The sequence below is a fragment of the Diadema setosum genome, chromosome 8 (assembly GCF_964275005.1).
Source record: "Diadema setosum chromosome 8, eeDiaSeto1, whole genome shotgun sequence".
Taxonomy (NCBI): domain Eukaryota; kingdom Metazoa; phylum Echinodermata; class Echinoidea; order Diadematoida; family Diadematidae; genus Diadema; species Diadema setosum.
In genome coordinates this window covers 1,724,478-1,744,423 of record NC_092692.1, presented here as the reverse complement: position 1 = coordinate 1,744,423, position 19,946 = coordinate 1,724,478, and the positions used below count along the sequence as shown (strand labels likewise).

The 19,946-nt window shown below is 38.1% G+C and overlaps 1 protein-coding gene across 1 annotated transcript in view; it reads left to right on the top strand.

Moving 5' to 3' along the window:
• The first annotated feature begins 1,713 nt into the window (after positions 1-1,713).
• LOC140231951 (regulatory-associated protein of mTOR-like) overlaps positions 1,714-19,946 on the top strand; it is a 59,820-nt gene continuing 41,587 nt past the window's right edge. Inside the window, exons 1-3 of the mRNA XM_072312098.1 lie at positions 1,714-2,021; positions 16,635-16,737; positions 19,508-19,590. Of these exons, the coding sequence (XP_072168199.1) occupies positions 1,884-2,021; positions 16,635-16,737; positions 19,508-19,590 (324 nt within the window). The 5' untranslated portion in view covers positions 1,714-1,883. The remainder of the gene's footprint in view (positions 2,022-16,634; positions 16,738-19,507; positions 19,591-19,946) is intronic.

The following is a 19,946-nucleotide window of genomic DNA, read 5'->3' as shown; positions in this document are numbered from 1 at the left end:
TAAAGTAGATGTCCAGATTGTGTGAGACCAATAACAAAATCAAACAGTCATTGCTTCGTATACAGTAAAACCGGCATGAAAGCGTTTACACAGCAGTGATGACAAGAAAGATTCTAAAAAAGGGGAAAAGGATAGCAGGATGACACGTAAAAAAAAAGTTTGCTGATATTCTTCCGTGGTTACTAATATTATGTGCGATATTAGTTATTCCACATACGTATACCGGTATAATATCCTTTTCCACCACAAATTCATTTAATTAGAGAGTGGTTTTGCCAGTGTTCGCATACGACATTCTAAAAACAGGTGACGGGATATTCATTATTGAGAGACAATAGGCTTGAAGAGGATCTGATCATTCATGAGTGTTACATCATTTCAAAATGTACATAAACCATGGTCAGATTAACAACTGATTCGGAAAATATGAAACGTCTTTTGTCTCAAATTTTAAGGAACATAATATGTTAATGGGTGATATTCCAGATCTGATTTTAGTCCATGTGTGACGTGCTATTCATATTCAAAATGTCATCTTCGCAAGGTATTTCGTTGAAACTGAGCGTGCCGATACAACAGAGAGTCTATACAGCCCATATGATTACTAAATTATCGGGAGTTATATCGGGGCCAAAAAGATTCACAAAATGTTTAGACATGAAAATATACAATATTTGACATTTGGTGTTTAAATGAAAGAGCGATTTTTTTTTTTGGTTCACTTCTTGTGGTAAAGTCGGACAATAATCATTTTGGTATCATCCTATCGCCGTAAAACGAAGAAGAGGAGGAAGAAGGAAGATCAGAGAAGAAGGAGGACGAGAAGAAGAAGAAGAAGAAGAAGAAGAAGAAGAAGAAGAAGCCAAGAAGGAACATCGAAGAAGAAGTAGAAGAAAAGAGGAGTGTGTTCAAAGACAGACAGAATCAAGTTGAATCCTATGAAAGTATTTCACCTTTCGAATCTTGGTCTAATTTTCCTTTAGTGATGTATCTGCATATTTCTCGTACCTCTATTCGAACTCAACTCTTGATAGGTGTTTGTTTTTTGTTTTCAATTGGCAGGAACCTCGGAATTTGTAAGGTGATCTTTAAAAAAAATCACAGGTTTCATGCGTGCCATGTCTAATAGGCGCGTTTGCCTTATCTCGATTATGAACATTCTTTTATGCATTCAAATATAAGATTGAAACAGAAAATATGAAATAACATTAAATTGACATGCTCAATTAACTGATAGATAATAATCATTATATCAATCATCATAAACGATTTAATTTTGCTCAAAGGACCAAGGGTTATAGGCCCTATTAGAGAATTGTGATAGGGTTTTAGGGTTAGTTTGATGTGAGTGTTAGGATTAGGGTTAGGGCTGGGGTTGTGTTTATAGGTAGAATGTCTGGCTTTCACCAACGTACAGATATTTCGTGGGAGCAAAATGAAACCCATCATAACATGACCTTTTATACTACTAGTATGCGATGGGTACCGGTAACTTTTTTTTGGTCACCGAAAAACCGTAGTGTTCACCGGCCCAGCGCGTGTGTCGGGGCGTGTGCAAGCGTGTGACGTCATTTGTAAATAGCTTGAGAGATCAGTGAGAGGAGGAGGCCACGCAGCTGCGCCCGCACACGTAATCCGCCACCACACTACCGAACTCGCCGCGGCTTCAGCGCTTCGCAATGAATGAAAAACATGGCGACCTGCATACACACATGTAAAATACTGTCAGCGGTTACAACTAAATTAACGACTGTCGATGCTTTTGTCTAACGTTACGGCGTGAATGCGATTGAAGTGAATTTACAGACCTCGTACTGCCTGTTTCCCCTTGGACTTGATTAAAAGTGACTACATTGGCTCGTAAATCTACGATCGCTAGAAACATGTTTGAAGATATTACGGAGTCAGAGGAAAGTGACCTGTGCGACTGGCAGCTGCCTCTTGCCTTTATGAAGAAGCGACACACAGACCTCATCGAAGGCAGCAAAACAGAAACACAAACATGGCGAATGAAAGAGAGGGTAAGCTTTGGTTCATTACTGTCTTAGTATTCCATTTGGGCCTTAAAACATTTATTAGAATAGTTTGATGAATACAGTGCAACTCCAATGAAGAGCAGGGAAACCGGTAAACCTACATTGATTATAAAAGCCTAAACAGATGGAAGTAAATTTTACCATGTTTACTGTTCATTCTATTTGTAGCTAGTAGGCCCAAGTTTCTAGGTTGCCTACAATTAATGTACATGCATGATGTGTGTTTTGCAGGTTGAAACTACACTGAGTGATGTACCTTGCTTGCTGTAAGCTTTACATGTACCTTGTGTACTATTAAACGTTAGATGGTTTAGTATACCAACCAACTAACTACACGCAGCCGCTGTCGCGAAGCGACGCGGCTGCACCTGTATTCCTTCGCAGACGTTGTCATTTTTCAGTGTGGTTGTGCGACTCCTTCATGAATATCTTTATTAATCGTGGAAAACTAAAATACAAGGAATTATCGTAATCTATGATAATCATTCAATAATCGATATGCGATTTTTTGTTTAATTACGTCAAAAACTCACCAAAATCTTTGGCTGAAATCAGGTCTGTAAACGTCCTTATTGCTTCACTCCTCATCTGCGTGTTATTTGAATGGCATTCACTCTCGTATACTACAACGTACACAACGTAGGTAGTCGGAGAGCTAGAGGGCGCCTCTCCGACTACCTACGTTGTACGTTGTAGTATACGAGAGTGAATGCCATTCAAATAACACGCAGATGAGGAGTGAAGCAATAAGGACGTTTACAGACCTGATTTCAGCCACAGATTTCAGTGAGTTTTTGACGTAATTAAACAAAAAATCGCATACCGATTATTGAATGATTATCAGAGATTACGATAATTCCTTGTATTTTAGTTTTCCACGATTAATAAAGATATTCATGAAGGAGTCGCACAACCACACTGAAAAATGACAACGTCTGCGAAGGAATAGAGGTGCAGCCGCTATCGCTACAGCGGCTGCGTGTAGCTAACCAACCAACCTGCCGCATACAAGTATAACATTTGCAGGCTACAAATTGTCAGGGGCAGTTCCAGGAATTGAATTCCGTAAAGGGGAGGTACATTTTTGTCTTTTTATTTCTTTTGTTTTAACAAAAAATAAAGAGGGGGCGCTCGGCTGGTGCGCCCCCCCCCCTCCCCCGATCCGCTACTATTAAAGTACATAGATTAACCCATGATTCCCATGTTCAGGAGCTGGATGTAAATGAATGCTCTGTAATCTAGAAAAGCTCCAGTTGAGCTATAAACTGAGCTGCGACCAGCCCGAATGCAAAGCATTCTCTGACATGCAACAGTACGTACGTAACGTACATTATATACTGTAAAACGAGAAATTTTTGCGTGCATTTTAATTTCGCGAATTTCGCGAGCGCCAAAATTCGCGAAATTAAAATGCACACGAAAGTTTTTGTCTACACTACATGCATTGAACACCAGTGGCAATTCGCGAAAATTTCATGCCACGAAAAGGGCTGTCGGCTCCAATTCGCGAAAATTTCATGCCGCGAATATATCATGTTTTACAGTATGAAAGGAGCACCCCGGGGTTATGACCAGCTGGAACTGTGTACGTACAGCAGTGGAGCACCCTGGGCTGGGGTTACAGTTGGGCATTGACCGAAAGATCAGTCTGTTTTTTGTTGGGGATATGCTCGCTCCCTGTGGAGACTACATGTACGTCTGGCTTCACAGAATTCCCTCCTACACTTAATACTCGAAGCAGAGCAGGAAATGTCAACAACAACAAACAAAAAACAAAAAACAAAACTGAAAAAAGACTCCTCAGGACAGACAGATTTTTCTGTCTAAGTTGAGCGTTATCACTCAGAGTGCCAACTAGTCTGTTGGGCTTGCTCTTTCTTATTCAAATAATGGCAAAATAATATTAATTTTTTTATTAGCTAGTCTATCTATGCTGCAGTCCACAATTGTGACTATTTGGTCCCATATCAACATTCAGCCATGGGAAAAAATTGATATTATTACAAGTGTGTAGTCAAGCATGTCGAATGTTTGATGCCGTTTACTGGTCAAATTTTGGATGGTTTACAGTGCTGTTACATTAACTTGCAAGGAGACAATCTACTTTGAGAATTCATTTGATTTATTTATTAAGGATTGTGAGGTTGATTGGAGAATAACAAGTTGATTGCTGAATGATGATGTACAGGCACAGCTTTTGGTTGGCATTCACTGTTTTGAATGATGATGGCTCAGGGACTACAAATGTACTGTACGTTTTGCTCATGTCACACACATTGGGAATTCCCAGATGTGTACATGTCAGCATAATAATTAATTATTTTTTGAAGCATGGCCAGACTGTTGTACTGTCTTCTAGACATTGGAGGGTTACAACAGTCAAGAGCTTTAAATGTGTATGCTGTATGGTTCTCGTGGATGTGTTAGAACCTAAAGGACAAGTTCACCTTCATTAACATAAAGATTGAGAGAATGTAGCAATATTAGTAGAACACATCATTGAAAGTTTGAGGAAAATCGGACAATCTGCTCAAAAGTTGTGAATTTTTGAAGTTTTAGTGCAGTCACCGCTGGATGAGAAGACTACTGCAGTGTATGATGTCACATGCATACAACAATATAAGGAAAATATAAAGAGAATTTCACAAAATTTCATCTTTTTAAAAAAGTACACATTCCCTTGACTCGTTACTGACATATTATGGGTAATACTATTATTGCCTTTAGAAAGAGGCAAGTCAAGTGCTCTTTTATTATGCGAAAAAAGTGAAAATATGTTGAATTTTCTTTACATTTTCTTTATACTGTTGTACTCATATGACATCACGAGCCTTAATACAGCAGTAGTCTCCTCATCCAGCGGTTTCTACACAAAAGTTTTAAAAATTAAAAACTTTTGCATCGATTGTCCAAATTTCCTCAAACTTTCACTGATGTGTTCTACTAATATTGCTGCATTCTCTTAATCCTTATGTTAATGAAGGTGAACTTGTCCTTTAAACTTTTGTCCGGTAGATTGCACACAAAGCTCCTGCCCAGCCTAGTGTGGAAAAGCAACACTTGCAGTTGTTTCATGCTCACACAGTGCATACTGTAGCTCAGTTTCTAAAATCAACCACCACAACGTTAAACAGTGTTTCTGAATGTTCTCCTGTTTTTACAGGAAATGACAGGTGACCTTTGAACTGATTAGTTTGGGAAATACTGTTTATTACTTTTTTATCATTAAATATGTAACACAGTGATTGCTTTCCTTGTTCAAGTGGTTGGATTATTGTTCAATGCCCTGTATTTTAGGAAATGATGTGGCCACCCAGAATAACTGGAGAGTCTCACGTTTGAGTCCTTTGTACTTTTGTACACTTTTCCCCCCTAAACTGCCACTTTTCCTACTGATTCATTTTTCTTTCCTGTTTCACCTTCAGTAGGACCTTTCTTAGAATTTCATCTACTTTTTTCATGTTAATTCATCTTTAATGCTAAGATACAGGCTACAGCATTTAGTATAACATACGTATTTCATCATTGCAAACTTTCACACTAGTTATTATCAAATTTGTAATCATGTATGATTTGTAGAAGAATCACTGATTGATTTAATCCATTAGGATAAAGACAAACACATGCACACACACACACACACACAAAAAAAAAATGCTTGTGCCAAGGCAACTATAATGTATCATGTGACTGAAAAATTAATTATGATTGTGCCCCAAAGTGTGCAAGGTAAATGTCTTCTGTAAACTGAGTATTTCCTGCAAACTGATTCTGTGTGTATCAGAATGAAAACACTGCCTGCCTATAAATGAGGCTAGAAATGCTGCCTGATGTTTCCTGCCTTTCCTGAGGATCCGACTGCCAGGAAGTTCCCATGGCGCAGAGAGAATTGGAGCTTAGAGTAACTGGGAACGCAAAGCCTGGATCTTTGTTGTGTTGTGGTAGGCAGGATGCGACTACAGGTTAACCTGTTGAGGACGAGTCCCGAGTATACTCGGGCAAGCGTCTATGGGAAATGCGTGTTGTAGGGCAAGTCCAAGATAATGTCCCCTCAGATGCTCAAAATTCATCTTGATTTTATCAAAAAGTTCTTGATATCATGTTGTAGCCAAAGAGTTAAATCATATATTTCCAGCAAAGAAAATATTGAATTATGCAAATTTATGCAAGAAATATGGCCTTGATTTGCATAAATCAAAAACAAACCTTACGTATGGGACAAATTATAAATATTCATCTAAAATCAGTTGAATTTGTCCTTGACCTAGTTCCTTTATGGACATGACCCCTGTATGAGTTAGTATAATCTGCAATTGGTAAGACAAGGTCAGCACATTAATTATGCAAATTATGCACTTTCCCAGAACATAGTGTCCCATACGTAAGGATTTGAGTATGTTTTTTTAAGTTTTTTCTGAAGATTTGTAACATTGACCAATCATACTTTAGGAAGTTCTAATTTATTCATTTCAACTCCAGATTAGCAAAACTAAATGAGGAAATTTAATTAGTCCTTCATCTTATAACTAATTAAAGTCTGCTTACGTATGGGACAAATGCCTTACGTATGGGACATTACATGCAAAGTGAATGGGAAAACCGCCTTTTGACATGGATGCTATATGTCCTTACATTTGTTTGGTTAATGGTTATCTTTGCACCTACTCTGAAGGATATGTCTATATATCTGCCTCTCCTACTCAGTTGACCTCAGGGAGAGTGTAAGAACAGCATTATTGAGTCATTCTATGATTAAGAAAGGAAAATAAAGAATATTCATTTATACTTGTATTTTCTTATTTTCATTACAGGCTGTGCAGCTGGTCTTAAATTAACATTCCCCGTTAACATTTTGATATTGGACATTTTCTTAATTCAGTTATCATTTTCAACTTTACCTCTCTACAAAATGACTTTGTCCAAGAATGGGATTCTCTGAGTGTCATTTTAGGTGCAGTACACTGTTCAGCATGTACCACAGGTTGTACAGCCTCAAAAGCGAAATCAAAACAATTGTGCTTATGGCGCGCATCAATGACAACATTATAGGTCTTACTGAAAAGAAAAATCACTTAAGGTGTGAGCAGGTAACTTTGTCAGTACTAGAGTTGATAGCAAAGGAAAAACCTTATGAGAATACTTTTTATTTTGATATGATTGTTAATATTTAAACTGCTCACCCTCAGAATATGTCATGACTTATCAAGGTCATGAACATGATTTCTGAAAATCCTGTAAAATGAAGACTATAGTTTACATTTGCTATAAACCACAATATCAATACTGATTCTGTGGTTGGAGTGCTAAAAACACAAATTACACAAACAAATAGGGAATTCAATTTTCTTTTCTATTTTGTGTTTGAAGAGACAGATGTGCTCTGAGACACCTTCATCAACTCATACTTACTTTGTACCCCACATCTACACAATTATCAACATACATTGCAATCTGGTAGTGTATGATCAAATGAGGTTATTAGAATTTATTCAAAATTGTAATTTGCAGATCAGTGAGTTACTTAAGTGTTTCAAATCTAGATTTGAATGTGCAAATGATAATCTTTCCTGTATCACTACACAAGCATGTATGTATGCACAAAGTAACACAAATTTTGTCGTCTTTGGTTTCATAGACACGAAGCCAAGCAATTTGAAAAAAAAAAACAAAACAAAAAAAACAAACAGCATTGGTACATACATTCTTCTATCTCCTTAAAATCTAAAACTTTCATTAAAATTTGATTGATTTTGCAGTTCAGCTAAAATTCACATGGCAAAACATGATGATTACAGAGCAAAATGAAGTACTCTTGTTGTTGTTGTGTTTTGTGCTGCATTTCAAACAATTATAAAGCTTTATAAAAACTTAGACAACTTGCAAGGTAAGCCTAGAGCTACTGAAAGTACCCACTTCAAACTGTATTTGCAAATTACATTGTACATGACATTTGATTCTAAAGTTGAAATTATCAAGACTACAAATTAGTTATTGTACATGTACATGTATGCTATATCAAGGTCACAAGCTAGAATTCGCTTATTTTTTTTTCATTTGATGAAAAAATATTGACTAGAGTAATTACAAATGGGCTAGAAATAGAGTGTCAGTATACTGTATCTGTATGTGTAGACATCATGAGGACAGTGTTGATGCATGAGGGAATCCAAACTAAGACATTTAATTATAAATTGATAATTACTTTTATTTGTTTTATTTTAGCTTTTGCTAGGTACCTGAACCGGGAAAGTACCCACCTAGAAGTCTATTTCATTTGTTACATGTTGTAGCATGATTTGTGGAACTGAATATGACACTATGGGGAAATTTAAAGTCAATCCCATGAATGCATTTGTGCACTAAAGACAAATGTCCCATACGTAAGTTGAGCCATGTCCCATACGTAAGGTGTACTTTCGTTGATTAAACCAACTTCATGAAAATATGCTTTATTCTTTTGCAGTGAAACTTTGCTGAAAGATACTTCAGTATTGTACCTTTCTTCACTTCCAAACAGAACTTGATCAGTAAGGTACTTTCAGAGAATTTTCAGTTCAAACTTTATTTTGAAAAATCCAGTTTTTCTCTGGTCCCATACGTAAGTTGGCATATTTTTCTTAATAAAACCATCAACCCAAGGTCAAATGACATCAAACTTAAACACAATATTCTTCTCAGGGATACCAGTCCTCCTGATGATAAACAATAAAATCCAAGTGCTCCTTCATTACTTTTCAGAGGTTTGAAATCTCTGAATGTCCCATACGTAAGGTGCGCGATATCTTGGACTTGCCCTGTAGCAAAATCAAACCGTCCTCAATGGGTTAACATGAAAGAAAAATGAAAGTTTCTTTTATTGCAGTGAACTGTAAATCCAAGGTGGTGCAGTAGAAATCCATCAGAAAATTTCACTTTTCTTTCACAGATCTTCTGAAAGGAGACATCTTCAACTTGTATGGAAATTGGGATGGAGAAGCAATATTCTGGAGATAGAGTTAGAGACTGATTGTTATTGACTCAGTAATTCATCAACACTAAACATTCTAGTTGTTGTTGTTATTTTAAAGATCGAAAGAAGAGAGAGAGAGAGAAATGGGCCCTATACAAATAATTTGCCCCAGACAGCACTTATAACATAAAACAAACATTATAGATCTAAAGAGATCCCATATAAACATTCTAGTTCTAGGTATCCAGCACAGAATTGGCACTATTTAGCATGGATACCTACATAATAGAGTACCACATGAAGTTCAAGTTGGTGATAATGAACTGAATGAACTGAATGAACTCGCACAAACAGAATGGGACATATTTCCAATTTATGACAAAGTAAGGGACTTCGTACATGTCCAATGTTTGCACAAAACAGTGCAACAGTGCAACAAAACAGTGATCACATATTAGAAGCAACCTCTGTGACAATTAAATTAGCAGATATTGAAGTCATAGCATTGCAAGTCTCCCATTGGTCTGTGAGTGTGTGAGTGTGTGTGTGTGTTTGTTACATTGAAAAAAATAAATGACAAGTTTGTATCCTTGATGTACTCTATACAATACTGTAAATCATGTTATGATGCATGATCTTGCAGTAACATTTGACTCAAGTTTCACACATCTAGAACAGTGTCCTAAACATACCCAAACCTTTCATATAATGTGATTGTGGAATCAATCATTTTAGATAAAGATACCGGGTACAATTGTGTGTTCACTGTACATTTTGTGTATACCTCTGTGAGTTTCTGTTAGTTTTATTGCAATGGCTTAATTTTCCCAGGGTACATGTAGCCTATTTTGATAGTGTGAGCACTGTTCTTCATGGGGCCTTGCCTCTATTGGTAGCCCAGCATTGTCAGGTACCCATTTTTCACACCTGGGTCATGAGAAACATCAAAGTGCTGTCATACAAGCACCAGGCAGGACACAAAATTATGTAGGTACTCTCTGTTTGAAAGTCAGAGTCCTACAATGTATCCACATAATACAGTGCGCCTGTAAAATTCTGTCAGAATTAGTGCTTTACCATGCAAACCATGGTGGCTCTTTCGTGTACATTGTAGAGCCCTTTTACTGTCTCAGTTCTTCCTTGTTGCCATTTCAATCTCTATGCCACTTTCATGACTTCCTTCAGTGATAATATCACTGATGTGCTCGCTAATTGACCCTCCGTGACATACTCAGTGCTTAAAGGCAGGCATTGTTTGAAGTCTGTTTGGTGATCAGATGCCCTTTCTACATTTTGCCAGAATTTTATCAACCTGATGGGGTGAGGCAGCCCTGTTTCCATCACAGAAAGTCATGTTATACACACACACACACACACACACACATGAGGTCTGTTCTCTCTGGGGGGGGGGGGGGGGGGGGGCGGGGAGGAATATAACAGTTAGCAAACTTTATTATGTTTGACCATGGTCTTGTCACACACAAATGATGGGTAGAAAACACAACTGGAAACAGCTAGGAGTTGACCTTGAGATAAATGCGTTTCAAAATGGCATTGCGTCTATCTACTGGCAGAAAGGCGATCCTAGTCTCAGCCACGTTTCAAAATGCCCTTTGAATGGCATTTCAAATTAGCGCCTCTATAGTTAATGCGTTTGAAAACATGGTTGCGTTTATCTAACTCCCAAAAATGCCTCAAACGTGTTTGGATCGTGATTTTACCTCAGAATTTTTTTTGGATAAATGCACCAAACATGGCAAATGTCACGTAAAGATACATTGATATCATAATCACACTTGTGATGTTTGATAGTGATGGTGATGTTGCAGGTGGCTCTTGAACAAAGCTGCAGAGGAGCTTTCACAGTAAATGTGGGAGTGTTGAAAATCTAAGATGATAATTTTTCACTGCTAGTGAGAATGACCCTATGTCCTTTCCTCAGCCATGCAGACATGAGGGGCATCGAGCAAGTGTGTTGGATGCATTGCTAATGAGTTAATTCTGATAATGCAGACACAGTGCGATAAGATTGGCAAGGTGCCCAAATGTCACTGTTTATTTTGCATTTTTGATGCAGTGTTACAACAGAGGTCCAGCAATACAGATAAGGCCAAGTAAAAAAAGAAACCAGTTTCTCGTCCTCGCGCGCATCGATTTTGGCCGCCGCATCGATTTTTTTACTATTTACTATTTTCAAAATGGCGCCGAAAATACCAAGAAATTCATAATTCTCGTCCCAGCCCGCTCCCCGCCCGCGTCGATTTACAGTTGCCGCATCGACTTTTTTGATATTTACTATTTTTTTCGGCCGCCGAAAAAAAATCGACAATTCACCTATCAATCATGATGTCTCATTTCTAATTACGCATTGCGTCCTCTACTAGACTTAGCCGTAGTAGCTGTAGCTTCTGTAGTGCGTATGTAATAACGCATGCATTTTACACTGCGAGCTCGGCAAGAAGGAATGACCCACAAAGCAGTCGAACCGTAGTTGGATGGCAGGGCGCACAGCGCGGGCGGGCGGGCCTGGGCGGGCTAGCTGTGATGTACAGCGCATCGCTCGGTACGTCGTAAACGCGATGGCGGCAATATTTTTGCGATCAATCGCTGATTTTCCACGCATATTTCGCGCATTGTTCGTATTTTTCCCCGTTTCTCATATTTCAAGCGGATAAATTGTACTGTACAAATGCTTGTGAGGATTGTATCGAGTTTGTAGGCCCTATACATTTTCATGTCATTGTGACTATGTGAGGGACTTATGTGCATGTGTGTGCAGTGTCGGAAGGTACGGTGCCGGTGCAGTGGCCGTGTGCCGCACCGTATTGGCAAAGTGTGCGTGTCTGTCGGGTAGCTGTCCAGGGTCGGTCACCGGTACAGTACCATCCCCTGAGCCCGGTTTCATAAAGCTGTTTGTAAAGTTACGAACAACTTACGAGCGACTGGTGATCAGTTCTGATGTGCTATACTTATCAGAATTTCCATAATTCAGTACAAGAACTGATCACCAGTCGCTCATAAGTCATTCGTAACTTTACGAACAGCTTTATGAAACACCCCCCTCTGTCAGCTGTCTGCACGCACGCATGAACACATTCGAATGTGTAGTAGCCCGTACACTCTGCTCTGTATACGTTGCATCTGACGGCGATGTATTGTTCTATTTTGAAGAGAAAATGAATGCACTTTTTCAGCAAATGTAGAATTATCAAATGGGTGTATGTACAAAATAAATAATTTTTCACGGATTCTGGTTTATCTTGTATTTCTGCGGGATACTTTTCTTTACGATGTAAATTCAAGGACACGGCCGTGAGTCGTATCATCTGTAGTGTGGTATACAATCATTCATCATCCAAATGATGAGTGATTATCAAATGTCTTTTTAGAACATGAAGAAACATCTTTAAATGTTTAATGTTATAATGCCATATCAGTATTATTTTGACATCCATCTGCAGTTTCCAGTTGAATGCGCTACAATTGTACTGTGAAGAAATGCAGATACGTACCAGCTGTGTGGACACAAAAAGTCACAAACACCAATGATGAATAAATCAGTGTTTTGAATATCATGGAATTTATTTCAGTTGTACATTCTTTGTTGAAAAACATGTTTTATACCTGTTTCATTTAATAGCACAATACATCAGAATTGCAAGTACACTGGTATCAGAAATGCCATTACAACACTAAATACCAGTATTAAGATGGTCATTTTCCCTTGACATCTGTAGTGGAAAGAAAAAGCAAATCTATTTCTGCACGCATGAATCATACATAATCTATTTGTTTGAAAATGCACAGAGTGCAGCAAGACATACACTTGGGACCTGGTCTCTCATAACACAGCTACCAGAGTGATATATTTCATTTCATAAAATAGTACCCAAGCCCTCTCTCGTTACCTTTCTCAGAATTACCGGACGAGAACACATATTACACTATGTAGGCCTACTTTCATTTTGACAATCCTCGAAAAAATAGTAAGATATCAAATAGTAAGGACCTCCCTCATCGCCTTGCTAAAAAAACCCGGACGAGAAACTATTATCTTTTTTTACTTGGCCTAACAGACGTTGCCAGTGTTGACTTTTTGTGTTGATAATATTATAAGATGAATATTACTGTCAGTACGTTGTGAACAGTGAAGTAGAGTATTGACCTGTGAGTGTTTAGTGACCCATCTTTACTCTGGAGTGCATAGCCCTGTTTTAACAGACCTTACCACCCCCCCCCCCCCCCCCACAACAAAGGTTGATATGATAGCAACTCTTGCTGGAATGGCAAGTGCCATGACAATGACAAGAATCCAGACCTTCCTGATTGGCTGTTGCTATTGGATGTTGCCATTCCAGCAAGAGTTGCCATCCTAACATCTTTTATGAAATGGGGCTCTGGACAACATCCGAAGAACAAAATTCCTTGCCTAGGGTAATATTAAAAGCCACAAGAGAGGGCGAGGTGGGCCGTTTTAACTAACACACACCAAAAACCTTCTCTGGGAAGATTTCTGTGAAGGGGGTGTGTCCACTGATGCGACTACCCCGCTCACTGTCCAGCACCACCTATTGTTCTAGATTGCACACATCTTGTAGGTAGGCAATTGTGTTTGTAAACAAATTGGTGGTAATAATCACTGCTCTCATCTACCTGTACATTGTAGAGAGTAGTGGTTACAATCCATGCTCATGATCGGCATGCGGCATGTCAATCATTCTCTGTCTGCAATGTTGAGCATGCGTGTTGAGTGTATCAAAGGAATGTTTATCATATTTGCCTTCTAATAGAAGGGTTGTCTTGGTTAAATATATGGCTAATGTTGAAATAATTACCCTTTGCTAGCTGGGATAGAATTTGGCAAAAGTTACTGCGACAACATTTGAGCAACATTTTCCGGGGACTGTTTTAACAGGCAGGGTAAAAAAGATTTTCTTGATACCTAGATGCTACCCAGACATTGTCGTGGTAACTCTAGTTTGAGTGGCTCTGTTAAGACAAGGCTTAAATGTTTTGTCCTACATGTTTCAACAACCCCTGAAGCCAGTGTTGATGACATTGTAACCAATTAGAATTTGAATTCAAATGCTGTGAAAATTCACAATCATAGTGGCACATTTGGTGAAAATTATGTAGTTCTAATGCACATTTTACAGACCACCAACATAGATATTCCACACGTGTATCTTATACTGTATAGAATGGCATTATTGTTTTATCATTGTGGCTCCTGTTATATTTTCGGCTTATCAATAGACCTGCAAATATTCAATGAGCATAATTGCTTTTTGTAAATCATTGATACTGTTGTACACTATGTTATACTTGCTTATAATGTTACTTGCCAAAACATTACAATGTGCATACAGTACAGTGGTGTACATGATGCTTTATGTACAAGTTATTATATTTCATTCAAAGCGGAGCTCTTTTCTTTGTATGTTTGTCATTTCTCAAAACTTTATGTCACACAGTTATGTACTGCTTATATGCTTACTTGTATTGAAAAGTAAATTCATTGCAGTTGCCTGTGACCTTTGGTCAAGATCAAAATTTCTTATCATGCAAAGGTTTTGTAGCCCTTGATACAGTCTTTGTGGCAAGATTGTGAAATGATAAGTAATTTTTAAGACCAAGAACGAGAATTGAAACCCCATTTACATTTTCTGTATATTCCTCTGTGAAAAGGTATGATAAAAACTTGTAGTGTTTTTAGCTTTGCCCTTTAAGACCAACCATTTACAGTTGTACCCAGACTAAAGTACAGTGTACTTGTAATTGAGGATTGAGGAAATTCTTTAAACTGTGAATACACTGACTATTAGATGCAAATTGAGGATCCAGTAACACATCCCCGACCAGGAAGTTTTCAGTCTCCTAGCGTGGGCATATTTTGATGATGCAGTATTCAAAAGCAACATTTGATTTACAGACATCTGACAAATATTCCACTTTGGAAAAAAAAAAATGAGCTGTACCTTCTTTCGGTCTCTCTAATATATATACCGTATGTCCCGTCCCCGTTGCTACTTTTTTTCTTCAGTTAGAATTAAGCTGAAAAAGACTTTAAAACTTCTAAATTTTACTGATTTGAGTCATGGTTCACTACTGCAAGGCTTCAATGTGCTAATCACATTATAGAAAGCGAAAAAAATGTTCAACAAAATATACCCCTGGATACTAGACAGAACATGACCCAAGTGCATAGGCAGCCAAAACTGGGTACAAGTACAGTATGTCCCTTGAGATATCCCACAATGCATGCTAAATTGCTCTTCCGACCTTCTCTAATTTTGATGTGTAGACGTTGGCAGCCTTTGCTGATACTGAATGAAATTTAAGCTGTGGAAAGCTACAAGCATTTTGTTTAAAAATTATCGCTAATAATCATGTGATGCGTACTACAAAAATTAAGAACTGTGACAGACTGGATTTACCTCACTCAGATTTTTCATAGGCAGTTGTGTTAGAATGAATCTGGATGTGAGACTTGGGCAATGAAACAGGCTGATTGCAAGAAGTTGGATTCACGCATTTGAAACGTGATGCTACCTCAGAATGCTGAGAATCTCATGGTTAATGCAAAGACAAATTTAATTGGGTACTGGTACTACTCTAGAGAAGATTGGATTAGGGCTAGTCATACTGTATGTCAGGGAATAGTTTTGAACACATCATGAGAAGAAATGTATGTGGAAAAAACTCTTTATTCATGGGAATGCAGAAGGCAAAAGGAGGCGAGGGAGACTAGTAAGAATTTGCAAGTAGTAAACATTAACCCGTTGAGGATGGACTGATTTTGCTATAACACACATTTCCCATCTGGACACCTGCCCGAGTATTCTCAGGACACATCTTTTGACAGGTTAAGAAATACACAAGACTTGCCATTGGTAGTCAGTTTTGTTTGGCTGTGTCCCATTGGGCAGCAGATGGGAAAGGTTAGTGTGAACTCATCCACGTCAGAGGAGGTCACATGCCAACTGAAATGATGATGATGTATCTGTCAGTGATTCAGATTCATATCTCGGAAGTGGCTCAAGGTATCATCAAGAAACTTTGTACATATTTATGCATGTACTGTCTGTCAGCAAGTCCATGGGTAATTTTAGGGCCATGGGGTCAAATGTCAAGGGTCAAAGGCCAGGTTAAAATGCTACAATTTTACTATTTAATGCCGAAATCACACTTTTTCTCCACACTTTGGAAACTAGTGAATGTTACATATATATAAAAGGGTTAAAGGTCAAGTAACAATAGTCAAATCCCCTACTACCAGCCATTGATCCAATTTAACTTACTTCAAGGAAAGTGAACAGTGACCACATTCATGACAAACATGTCATTTTAATATTTTGCCTATTATGTGAAAATGTCATCACACATTGTCAAGATGTATGTACTATAGACTAACATGTATTGGGAAAACCATGCATTATAGTGGAGATATACCAGTCGCCATAGCGACATTTCTATTTAAATGGACATATATTGAGAAGAGTCACGTTGATGGCACAGCCATCTGTAGAACCAAATTTGTCAACACTTTTTTTCTGTTTTTTTTTTCTTTTTGCTTGTTTTACACATGTGTATTTGCACTAATTAATTAATGTTTTTTCTTGTTCTCTTCTTCCCATCATTGCTACCAGATGAAAACAGTGAGCGTTGCCTTGGTGATATGTCTCAATGTTGGAGTGGATCCACCAGACACAGTGAAGACATCACCTTGTGCGAGACTGGAATGCTGGATAGGTAAAGAAATACTAATAACACAGTGCTTATATAGCGCATATCACTACCGTGGTGTCTCTTTGCGCTTTAAGGGAGAGGGATGAAAGTAGAAAGAGGAAATGTAGTGTACAATGTATGTACCATAAATGCAAAACCAAACTCATTCATAATACTTTTTGAACAGAAATGTCTTGAGAGCAGTTTTAAACTTTAACACTGTGGGAGCTTCTTTTATATAACACGGAACAGCGTTCCACAGTATGGGAGCAGCATGAGCAAAAGATCGCTCACCATAAAACTTTGTTGTGATAGCAGGACATTGGAGAAGATTTTTCTGAGTTGATCTTAAATTATGAGAGGGAGCGTACCTTACCAAAAACTTACTAAGATATTCTGGTGCCATTGAATGCCTGCACTGATAAGTCAGTAACAGTATCTTAACTATACGTGACTGAACGGGAAGCCAGTGTAGCTGCTTCAAAATGGGGGTTATGTGAGAATTCTTCTTCGTGCGGGTGATCAATCTTGCAGCTGCATTATGAATTGCCTGGAGTTTATGTAACTGTGAGTCAGAGATATTATACAACTAACTGTTACAATAGTCTAAAAGCCTGAACAAGCTTCTTCTTGGTCTTTGCATCCTAGACATTCTTCAGACTCAAATGTTTGTCTCATCTGAAATGTTGTTTTCAGATCTAGACAGGAAATAATTTTTCAACTCAAATGTGATTAGCAATTTCTTTTGATAAACAATATTTCAAATGGTATCCCGTACAGTTCTGTGGAAGAAAACTGCTACAGTAAACACAATAATTGGTTTGTGTAGCAGTGGTGTAGAAATGCGTAGCAAATTGCAATGCGATACCAGGAAAATTATTCCCTGCTAGATATTGCTCAGGTGAAACTGTGCCTCATCTAAATGGTACTTAGTATATTTTTCAAGCTATGATGTCACAAAGTCTGTAGAAACATAAACACAGAATCATGACACACATTTAAAGAAATAATTTTCTCTCCCCTCGAAATGCAAGAGAAATTTGTTTGTGATATTTATATCGCTTTGATGAAAAATATCATGGAAGAAAGCCTGGTTGGTTATTTCTGTTAGCATTGAAAGTGGAATCCCATTTGCTGTGACCTTTAAAGCCTGATGTATTCTCATCAACCTGTCTTTCAATAGAGGTTTTTATTCTGCTCTTATAAAAGAAATTGCAAGGAAATTCAGATATGATTGCCTCTTGTAGTGCTAGTACTAAATTGAGTTTCAAAAATATAGCCATTTATTTCCACTTACAGGGAAGAGATATTGCCCCATCTGTTCTGATTCATGTAGAATATTGAATATGGGGTAAAATTACCCTAGCTTCAGCTTTTGTTGGATAAAATACTGCAAACAGGAATAAGGCAAAAATGAGAATAGCAGTGTATTGTATGAAAATTGATGGTTTTGGTTGACAAAGATATAAATGTCAGCACAACTGTTCCAAAATTCAAAAGTTCAAAGTTGCCTTATCTACAGTACCTCTTACTCTCTCTTATGTCACTTGATACCTCTGTATGGGTAATACTGAAATGAAAACAAAGCTAGACATTTCTGTGGGGTTTTCCAGTTCTATTCTTGGTGTCTGAAAAACTAAGATAAACAATGAAGCACTATATTTGGACCATTGGACCATTTGGACCACTATATTTGCCATGTCCTGGCTTGTAATCTCTTTCAATGAATATCTGAATTGTCATGATATTGAAACTTGGCTGGTATTCATATGAATGCAGATATCTGGTTTTGTTAGCACAGATCAAGGGGATAAATGATTTAAAGGATGATAAGCCGAGGAAACAGATTTTACATTTTAATTTCAGAATATGTAGATTCAGGAACTAATTGTACATTATAGTTTAAGCCTTCAAAAGTGACCATGAGCTAGATGTGTGAGTAAAGTTTTAATGATTGACCATGATTATACATGATGCTAATTCACCTGGAATAATGAATGGGTTCTATATGATTTGCTCTGAACATGTAAATGGATGAAAACATGTGTGAGTGGAAATGAAATTCATGCTACACAAGGCCTTGCAAAATTTGTAATGAGAATGAAGTTAAACACACACACACACACATACTTTAGACTCGTCAAATGCCTTACATATTTGGGAGTATGAAAGTGAAAAAAGTGATTTGCCTAAATTGAATGTAAGTTGAAGGAAAGTGCAAGTTGCAGACTTAAACAGTTACTAAGTAGTTCTAAATGGTAATGCAATGACACATGGTACAGATCTTAAGACAGATATGTGATAGATAATGACAGGGCAATTACCCCCCCCCCCCCCCCCCCTTAGTGATAAGGTTAAAGTAAAGATTAGGGTTAGGCAGGGCTGAACACTAACCCATTTTTCCTACTGGTTCGAGAGACAGGTCGCACCAGTAGATCCCCAGTTTTTCCATATTTTACTGGTTCATTCCTGAAAAAGTTACTGGTCCAGCAGTGATTTTCACTGGTCAGGGACTGTCGGACCAGTGCCAGTGTGCCGCACTGGGTTAGGGATAGATTTAAGATTAGAGTTTGGGTTAGTGTCGGGATAAGGTTCAGGATTGGGATTAGGATGAGGGTGATCAGGAGAAGGGTCTTGGATAATTGCCTAGGGGATTTATTGCCCTGGACCTGCTGTCTTCATTTTATGGCCTTGCTTTAAATAAGAACTAACCCCAGAGACGATAAACATGATGACATTATTTGTTTGTATATTAATTGTGGTCTGTTTTACGTTTGTTTATTTTCTTTCACAGATCCCCTGGCCCTCAGTCCCTCCAAAGCTTTGGAGAACATCGGCACAAATCTTCAGAAGCAATATGAAAGATGGCAGCCTCGAGTATGCAAACTTTTTTCCCATTTATTACCTCATCCACTGCATTTAACCTACATCCACACACACACATTACATTTAGTCTACTGCCTCAACATGCTAGGGTCCTGAAGACATTTTATTATCATTATCGTAAATGAAATGGTAATGATGTTACAGTAAAATGATTATGAGGGGAGGAGGGTGAGGATGGGGAGGAGGAGGAGGAGAAGGAGGAGGAGAAGGAGGAGGAGAAGGAGGAGGAGAAGGAGGAGAAGGAGGAGGAGGAGGAGGAGGAGGAGGAGGAGGAGGAGGAGGAGAAGGAGGAGGAGGAGGAGGAGGAAGAGGAGTGGGAGAGAAAGAGTACAATGTAAGATGAGGAA